At 41.7% G+C, this 10,323-nt stretch overlaps 1 protein-coding gene across 1 annotated transcript in view; it reads right to left on the bottom strand.

Annotated features, from left to right (window-relative positions):
* MEOX2 (mesenchyme homeobox 2) overlaps positions 1-5,969 on the bottom strand; it is a 78,077-nt gene extending 72,108 nt beyond the window's left edge. Inside the window, exon 1 of the mRNA XM_063303720.1 lies at positions 5,208-5,969. Coding sequence (XP_063159790.1) covers positions 5,208-5,739 — 532 coding nt within the window. The 5' untranslated portion in view covers positions 5,740-5,969. The remainder of the gene's footprint in view (positions 1-5,207) is intronic.
* Between the last annotated feature and the right edge of the window lie 4,354 nt (positions 5,970-10,323).

Below are 10,323 nucleotides of genomic sequence, written 5' to 3' on the forward strand. Positions count from 1 at the left end.
GACCCACTTTTATCTGGTCTGATTCTTTAAAATAAATCTGAAGTCATCTTTATTTTAAATTGATTAATATAAAATTAAATTTTGCCCCAGTCAAGCCTTATTCAAGTACATTGTTGTCATAGCAGTTTTGATTCCAAAATTCTCTCTCTCTCTCCCTCTCCCTCTCCCTCCCTCTCTCTCTCTCTCTCACACACACACACAATCTATGGACTGTATGAACAGGAAGCTTTGAGCTCTGTATTTGGTAAGGCAACACCCAGGGCCACATGGAAAACTGCTTTTTAATTTGGAGAGACTTACAGAAACAGCTTGTTATATGGTACTACCGTCTACCATTCAAAGACAAGGAATAAAAAAATATTAGGGTATATAGCCCAAATATTAACCAGGAACCAAATGCTGAACTTGAATGACCAACCATGTTGCCTATGAAAATGTTTCTTTCTTTTAATAGTGGAGCATTTCCCACGTCGTAACAAAAGTTCATTTTAAAAGAACTCTGAGTTCGAAAGCAATTCACCATGAGGCATGGAGAGCTGCTTTTTAAGAAACAGAAACCCGGAGTCCCAATAGGCATCAGGTATTTTGATAATAAAACCAAGTATCGTTAACAAATTAACTCTGTCCAGAAGAAAATCACAAAGAATACTTCTTGCTTGTTTACACTTAGCAGCATGCTGAAAGGTTTAAGAACTTTGATGAATCAGTTATAGTGTTCCTTTTGAAAAGATATACAGGTCATTTTTCTTACTGAAATGTTTTGGAGAGTAATCAGAAGTTACTAAAAGCAATGAATTCATACTGTTAACACACATTTATCAAATCATTTTCTCAGACGTGATAAGTATATAATTGAATGTACATTTTTTTTCAAAAGCATTTCTTGGGAAATACACTAAATATTTATAAAATAATCCATCAAACATTACTTCTGGACAATCTCTACCCATTGGGGGTGATAGAAGAATACTGTATCAGCTCCACTATGGTGTAGAGAACTGCACATCAGTTGTACTCACAAAGTATTGCAGCATTATAAGCTATTTATCTAAGTGGTTTAAGCACATCTAACCCTAAATTAGACTCTGGCCTTTAAGACTGGGATACCAACATATGTTACAATGGGACTCAGAATTTTAGAAAAGCTTCATTTTCTTAGTTTTTGAATAAAAATTAAAACATATTCCTAAAAATGTATCCAGTTCTTTTTGTGTTAGTGATCCACGGAGAGATTATTAAATATTTCAAGAAGTAATCCAAAATAAATATTATTTTTTTACCTTTCAATCATCATTTCATTACACTGACAGAATACCACTGAATTTAATAGGCCCTGTAGCCTTCCATTTAAGATGGGGCTCCATGATCAGAGCTTTGTGACAGTTAATTGCCTGTGTGCTCTTGTAAATATAAACTATCATTTCACATGAAAGGAAGGTGATCATATTAACAGCCCAAGAAAATAATGAAGATAGACAGATATTACATGAAAGAATATTTTGGAATCCCAGTACACAATAGGAGAAGGAGGAAGAGGGGAAAGTAGCTATCATAAGTTAAAGGTGCCAATTTTACCAGATTTCAATTCATTTGTGATATATAAGAGGATTCTGTTGTAAATAGTACACAGGATTTCTGAAATAAAAAGGTGAAATTATAGGCAATATATGTCATTCAAAATGAAAAACGTAATTTGTTTTTCTTGTGTTGCATTATCTTAGAGAAAGTGGGTATATTTGGTCAGAACAAGCTTGTGCCAACACATGGAACAATTGCCAGCAATTGTCTACTACTTTTGATTACTATATTTCCTGTTGTGATATCATATGCTGACTGTTTTGGAAACAGGTCACACTTTTCCTGGGTTTCTATTATATTCTGTTATATGCAGGGAAATCCTGATGGTCCACGGAACAGCAGTGTAAGACAAGAGCAAAATTGACATAGTGTCTTTTCTATGCAGAGGCATAATTAGAGGTCTCTGGGCTCTAAGATAGCACCCTTGGATGCCCACTTCCAGTGTCAGTCATCAGTTAAATACATAGGGGTGTCCTCCATGGAGCAGACTTGCTCACAGGGATAAGCGGCAGCAGAAGCGGTCAGGGTATCAGCAGACAGGCTACCAGATCTGAGCTGCAAAGATCTGGACAACCACTAGATGAAAGCAAAGAGAATTGTCTGTTTCTGGATGCTACTATCTACTGGTAACCTAGGCTGCACCCTTAGTATATATACTGAGGCTGTCTGCTATGCTTACCTGAAGCCTGTTTCCATTGCTTGCTCCACCCACAAACCATCATGTCACCCTGGGCAAATGCCTAGATTTCTCTGTGGGACCATGCTGGCCCTACAGGAGAACAAACCAAATTTTTTGAATGATCAAAGGCCCAGCCAGGGGCCACGTGCCTACCTATGGGCAATGGAGAGGTTGTCACTCCTGCCTTGATACCTCTGTTTCTATATAGCATCTGTTTCTATATAACAACCAATGTTTTAGCAAAACACAAGCATCCTGCCATTGATCTTGCTAGTATTCCACAAATAATTCAACAGCAGAGATTATTTGTACATCAGAAATACTAGATAAAAATATTTTGTCTAATTGTTTCCAGTCAACAACTGTAAATAAATACTTAGGAATTTTGTGATACTCTCCCCTGATTTCTTTAAGTTTCAATTTTTTTTTTATTAATGCACTGATCAGATTAGTCGCTTACATGGCTTTACATCTTTTATGTTAAATATTTGTATGTAAAATGATAAGATGCAAATATGTTAAACAGCGGTACAGCTCCATAAAAATATTCAGGTATGTAAATTTCATAGGATATGTAATAATAATTTAAAAACTGTTCTTTGTTGGAAATGTTATGTTCCCAAATTCATCATCTCAATGAGGTAAAAAATTAAGAAATATGAACCAATAAATAAATGAATGAATAAATAAAATCTATTTTGCATAATATATGCAGAAATATTTACATATGGAAAATATATGGGTCTGTTGATCTTAAACCTGAGATTTGCAATCCATAATTACATTTACGCTGAAAATGCTGTTCAAAAGTATACAGTGAGTACAGCATTTGATATAATAAAGATTAAAGATAGATGTATACCCATTTATGCCAAGAAGGTTGATAATATAAACTTACATTGGAAAGTTAGTCACATTAAATTGTTTCTTTGTAAGCATGGGCATAAAACTATAATTAGGACTAGCTCCCAATCAATGTTTATAGAATTGTGCTCTAATATTTCATTCAACCTATCACAATGCAAGGTACTGTAATTCAGTTTTAATTATCTAGGCACCTGAACTTTAATAAATGTTAAAGGAGATTAATATTTCTGTTTAATATCTCTAAACATTTCTGTTAAATTCTTATATAGCACTTTTCTTACATACTGCATTATGTAACATTATTACTCTTACACTTCTACCAACCATTATTTCTCTAGAAATAATAATTATTTTCATTCAATTCATAGAGAATTATAATTAAAAATGTTTAATAAATCCCAAATTTACATCTGTTTCAGATCTTTATCCTGCCTCTTTATTTTGTCAATTACCAGGCACAAATTATAATAAAATAATAAAATTGTGATAATTCTAGATTTCTTGATCCAATTAACAGAGGAAATTGTTTAAAGAATCCTAAATTGCTCAATTGTAGACAATTCAGATAGTCAACTATTTTTTTCAAAAACAGAATTTGCAATAAAAGAATCAACTTTCCTTCTTATTTTTATTCATAGGTAGAAATCCTTCTGGTTTCTTTCTAAAGTCAGCTTTATTTACCATCCCATTGCATGTGCTTGATGATGTGTGTCCATGTACACACATCTATTTCTTACCTTTAGCATCATTATAATGAAAGTAACATCCTTCATCCATGACCGCCTGAAGTTTTCTACCCAATTTAAATATTTTTTACAGAAAAGTATATTTGGTTGCATAATATTTTAAACAGCCCTTCAGTTTCTCTTCCTAAACTAAAAGACACATTACAACAAATTTCAAAGTGAGTAGGACTTTATGTATTTTGCATTAAACTGTCAAGGAACTAAAATCAACTGAATTAACTTCAATATAACAGCCCTAAGAATTCAGGTATAATTGTGGACAATTTTGTACTTTTAAACTTCAAATTAGACTGTGACTTTTACTTGACCAAAACTTGGAATTCTTTTCTAAATAAATTTATATGTTATGTTCCGAATAAATTCATATACTGTATTAAAATACAAAAACAAATTTAAACAGGCATTGAAATAGTACAGATATAAGCCAAAAGTCTCCAGTTAAAGATGATAAAGCAAATACAATAAAATCAATGTGGCATATGCTAACTTAAGTTACACTGAATTCAAGGAATCTGCTCTAATTAAATGTAGTTTAAAATTATATATACAAAGACACATATTTGTACACATGTACTTGCATTTGATTATTTTATGTACTTTTTCAGGAGCAGGAATCTACTTCTACAATTCTCTTTGAAAAGTAGAATGGTTTGCATATTTGTGCAATCGGTCTTCATTCAATAAGACTAACCAAAATGATAACTGCAGACTTCTCAGAAGTAGATCTTATCTCAATTCTAGCAACGTTTCAGAAATCCATTAGGTGGGCATCCTAAAAAGAAACTGGATTTACTCCTTGACTGGGGACGGTACTTCTTGTAAGCATGCATGTAGCCCTTCGCTTTTTGTTAGGGAGAATCTTGAAGAGAAAGAGGAGATACAGGTGTCAGAGAGACACACGTGAATATAGACGCCCCCCAAACTGTGCTCTTTGGAAAGATTGTGATTTCACGCATTCTGCAACTCCTTAAGGTTCAAGGGTCCTGTCACTACGCCTGGAAGCATTCACGATTTGTGTCCCCAACGCTTGTGGCCTGTCTCTGGCACGAAGCATCGAGCGGCAATTATAATATTTTAGTGTAGCGTAGTGATGGGATAGTGTCTAAATCCTCGCGTGCTACAGCTGGTGTCTTGTCACCACCACGCGAGACATCAAGCGCTCTTGCGCCGAACGCTTCCCAGAACACATCCAAGACCCGACCTCAGTTGTTTCGGAGCTGCCCGTTCACCCAACCCGAATTTTCTTTTCCTTTGCACGCACGCAAGCACGAGCGCGCACACATACACACACCAAGCCACTTTCCCGGACAGAAGACCCGCAAGAGAGACGGCTTTACCTGAGCTGTCGCTTTTCCGCTTGCCCATTCTTTTCTCCGTTTCCACCGGGGACAGCGCTTGCCTGCCGTAATCTCCCGGAGCGCACGTCGCCCCTGTCGGGGTGCCGCTCCCCAAACTCGATGAGTTAGAGCACAGTCCCGGGGGGCTACTGGCTAGCTCCGGGGGTCCAGCCGAGTCGGGCTGAAGGCACAGGCTGTGCCTGGCTGAGGCGGATGGAGGCGGTGGAGGCGGTGGCGGGGAAGCCATCTGCGGGATGTGCCAGTTCGTCTGTAACGACTGCTGGTGCTGCTGCTGTTGCTGGTGGTGGTGGTGGTGGTGGTGGTGGTGCCCCCTGTGATGCTGGCTGCCGAACATGCTCTCCTCGTTGGGGTATCCCGCTATGATGCAAGAGGAGGAGGACGCGGAGAGCTCCGGGTAGGACATGTGATCGGAGCGGCCGTGCAGGGCAAGCGCAGACTGGGAGAAGGGGTGCAAGCCCTGGCCCGGGGGATGGTGAGGGCTGCGCAGGCAGCCGAAAAGCGTGTGATCCATGGCATGCGGCAAGGCTCCGAGAGGCCACCCCGCGAACGCCAGCGAACGCCCGCCGGAGGACGAGGAGCGACTCGGTCCTCCGCTCTCCTCCCAGCCACCTCTAAGGCCGGAGGCTGCGCGCCGCGCCGCTCGGGTATAATCCAGATCTCCTGCGCTCGGGCGCTGGTCCCGGCCGTGGCTTCGCTCGGACGTTTCAAGAAGCGGCCGCGCGGGGCTCGCCGCCGGCAGAACAGAGGTGGTTCGCGCTAATGCTCCGAGGGGGAAGCGCCTCGCCGAAGTTATAAATACAGGAGTGTGTAACGTGAGCCGGGGGCTGGCTTAGTGGCGCGGCGCTGACCACATGCGAGCGCCAGCCCAGCAGCCACCCCACCAACGACCCGCAGCTCCCCTCGCTCTGACCCCAGCGCAGCCTCCGCCTTGCTCGCCAGGCGTCGGGTCAGCCCCAAGAAGCAGGGCAGTTCCAGGACCTTAATAAGCTCTGGGCGAGAGACCTGGAGGGGGCCCAGCCTGCCCTCACCCGTGGCCCTTCCAGCGCCGGGCTCCGCCCAACTCGCCCCTCATAAGGCGCGGGGCATGAAGGCCCAAACCTTGCCTTTATGTTGCGCAGAGCAAGAGTGCAGGTAAGAGGAAACACACCTGTCACATCTGGTGCCTCCTCTTTTATTTTCTCGTTAGGGCTAGTGCAGCCGGTGGGTGTACTGGACTAAAGGATAAATTCCAGAAAGTGCAACTGGATGCAGGGAAGACTGGAAGGGCAACATTTACCTACCATGTTCTTTGGGGAGTCTTGTGATAGAGACTGGGCAAAGTGGGCTTTACCTATTCTTTCCGGGCGGCATGAAGGAGAGGATTCAGCATATTCCAGGTGTGAGCAAGGAACAGCATCTGCTTTTGCTTATCTTTCTAGGTGTGACCGTTTCTTCTTACCATGCCTCCCAGAGAGCACTTGCTTGCCATTTCTCATTCATCCACCTGCACTCCTTCTTCAAGGGTTAGGGTTAGGGTTAGGGTTAGGGTTAGGGTTCTTCAAGGAGTGCAGTGATAGGAAATAGGAGCATCAGAGCCAAGGGTTCTGATTGTGCCTCCCATAAAAAAAGATGAATGCCAACTGACCCCACAAACTGCTTGCTACTCCTCTGCTCATCTTTGAATTCTCTGGAGAGTGGAAATGAATCCATACTGCCCAGGGCTAGCTGCTCCTATAGGTTGCCCAGGGTCTTTCTCCTCTCTACTTTCAGTCCCTTGAAAAGTATAGTATCTTCTAGGAGTCTTCTGACAGTACCAGCTCCACAGCATCAGCAGCCGTTGGGCAAGCGTTACTGTGCCTCAGCATGTTGTATGATCCTGGCTGCTGAACATACAGGAGCAATCTGTATTCTTTGGGAACATCCAAATCAGGAATATTCACTATCAAATGCATTTCTCATCTTTCCAAGGCTTTTATGATCCTGTTCATCACATAGCTCTGTACAACACAGTTCTTAGAGGGTCAGGCTATATGTCTGTTATACAACTGGCAGCCTGAGCATTATATTCATGCTGATTGTGGACCTTTTATAACACCTTCACACAGAAACAACAGTGTTGGGAATGAAGTAGAATCTCAATCCATTTCCATCAACATTCAATCCAATGTTAAAGTCCAACCAACAGTATCCATTTATTTCAGCCTGTATATTCACAGAGGGAAAGTTTGGATAACTGCAGCTTTCTACTATAAGTACCTACATATAAAAAACAACATCCATAGAAATTCAGTAACAGTCCACCATGGTTTTAAATATATAGTTGCTGATGCTAAAGGGATCCCAGATGTGTCATTTGATCATCACATATCATACCACTGCATATGACAAGCTTTTTCTGAATTGGATGATTTTGAAAACAACATTGCAATTTACCTTTTAAGGCTCTACTTTATGGGATATAAATGGACTGTTTTAAAATTCCACTGATGGTTTGAAAATTCTGGAGTAATAGTTTCATTTCCTTGTTTCCAGTGTTGGAGTTTCTTAACAGGTGACATTGGCTAATGATTTCCTAAGATTTCCAAATCTTGCAGCTATATTTCATGCTACACTTGGAACAGGGGCAGAGGTTTCTCAGAGAATGTATCATATTGCAGCCTTCATTAGCAAATAAACTTCTCCTTGCTTCATCTTCTCAGTAGAGCTTTTCTTGGTTACAGCAACTTTCCATGGTATTATGCAAGCTCTGTAGAGTAAGCATCACTGAATGTGGCAAGGTGTCTCAATAAAGCTGCATAGAATTGGGCTGCAACCTAGAATCACATGATTCCAAATTTCTAAAAGGCTTGATCCTACAAAATAATACTAAGGAAACCTAACTTTGTCCCATTTTAAAATATAGGGATAATACTTGGGTTTATATTGATGCTATAAGGATTACTGAGATTGTATAAAATACACAGATAGAGGTTTTCATGAGATAAGTCAGTGCTGAGGTTTTCTCATCATAATGTCCAGTGATTCTCAGAGTGTGCCACAAACATGAAATTATTCTAAATGTTTTAATGTCAAACAGGAGCACTCACTTTCCTTCAAAAGATCATACTACATAGATTTCAAGGGAATCAGTTATAAAAATTGCCACTCCATATAAATGCTTAGATTAGGGAAAAGGTAACTAATATCCACTGCCTTTAGTTCTTGGGATACAAATGCAGTGAATGAACCAATGATGAACTGATGCTTAAAAAGAGACGTTTCACTCTAGAAGGTAGGTAACTAATTTTTTATTTTAAAAAAAAATCTATAGAGCCTTTTCCCAGTAGGGCTGCTTTATACATATGCTTTAATAGGGTTTGATATTTAATTGATTGACTGATTTATAGCCCATCTTTCTCAATATTCCTGGCTCCATTCCCCCCACCCCCACCCCCAAGACTCTATCAGATAGGTTGGGCTGAGAGAGAAAATGACTGGCCCAAAGTTACCAAGTGAGCATCCATCACTGAGGGGTGAATTTGGACAAGCTCTATTTTCATTAGCCCAAGAGGGATGGGACCTGAAGTCTGTATGGTGAAGTCATAAACAACTGGTGCATACTTAGTGCAAGGGTGTCCATACATGCAGATTATTTAATAAACTGGATAAATTTGGGGTATCTGCTTTTGTATCAGGTGGAGAATGGTACAAACCTTAACCATATAAGATAAATTCTCTCCCTGAGAAAGCATCCCTAGATTTGCCCAAGTACCATTAAGAGAACCCTCTGGATGAATTCTCTGGGTATCAAACTAACTTTTAAGGAGGTCTGGATCCACACATATTGCCCTGTGAATCTCTAATAACTGCTAAAAGTGGAAGGAGGAAGCCCTCCTCACAGGAAAGGCTCAAACGGATAGGGAAAAAAATAAGCAAATGAAACGAAAAAAGAGAAAGGGGCAAGAAAGTCAGGCCCGAGAAGCGGACGCCTTCGAGGAAAGAGCCCAGACCTTCGGGTAGGCGAAGCGCCAGAGCCGTTTCCCGCCAGAGCAGACTGATTCACTTGCAGCCGGAGCCGGGAGCGTCCCGGAGGCAGGATTCGACTCCTCCCGTTTCGTTCCGCCTAACAGAAGTCGAAATCTCGGGCCCACCGGCTGTTTCGAAGTTACTGGAGCTCCCTCCTTCTCTTCGGGGTAACGCGGGGAGTTGAGAGCGAAAACTCCCATAGAACAATCAGCCCTTGGCAAAGGAGTTCGGGTGAGGCCCAACGGAAGCCCACTCAAGCGGTTCGAAGGCAGTATTCGGGGTAACGAATTGCCTCGTGTCTCTCTGTGTCCCGCTGCCCTCAAGACACGCGTCGCAGTACCACGCGCTTGATTTGGGGGCTCCGCTTGTCCCCGGAGAAAAAACCCAGCGCAAGGCACCTTAAAGGCCTCGATTCTCGTCCATTCAAAAAAACGCTCCCCGCCTTCGCCTTCTGCGACATCTTCCCATTTAGCGAAGAGCGTATTTCGTTCCCCTTGGTGGCGGCGTCTGCCTTGTCTCAGGGCAGCGGTACTTCACATTATTAGCTCAACAGACGAAGTGCTGTTGATAAACATAGGATCATTTAGACAACCGGGTGATTTTTCCTCCCCCCGTCCCGAAAAGTCTTGTTTTGATTCGCTGTTGTTGTTTTAGCTATTTAGTCCCAATCCATGAGATTTCCAGTGCTGTTCTCGAAAGCACGTCATTTTCATCTACCATTGGCGGGGGCGGCGGGGGGCGTTATGAAAATTGCGAGAGGTAGTGGCTTAAACGGAAATTGAGTCCGATTTTGTGGGAAATTAGTTCTGCAGACTTTCTTTGAAAAAAAAATCGAAAAGTTTCGTTCAGCAGCTGCTCTTCAGCTCGCCCGGCAGTTTTAGCCCGGGCTGGAACTTGCGGCGTTCTGAGGCTGGTAAGAGTCTTTATCACTTTTTGAACCCTGCTTCTTACGAGGTTTATAATCGTCTGAAATCGTTCTCTACGATGCTTCTTTCTAGCATTTCTCTCTGAAAGAGCTAGTGGTGGCCATATCGCCTGAGAAGGCCAGAGTTACATTGTTTCCTGTCCCCTATTTTTTCAAAAAGAATTTAACAACCCTGACTGAATATTC

This window comes from Candoia aspera, chromosome 4 (genome assembly GCF_035149785.1).
Source record: "Candoia aspera isolate rCanAsp1 chromosome 4, rCanAsp1.hap2, whole genome shotgun sequence".
NCBI lineage: Eukaryota > Metazoa > Chordata > Lepidosauria > Squamata > Boidae > Candoia > Candoia aspera.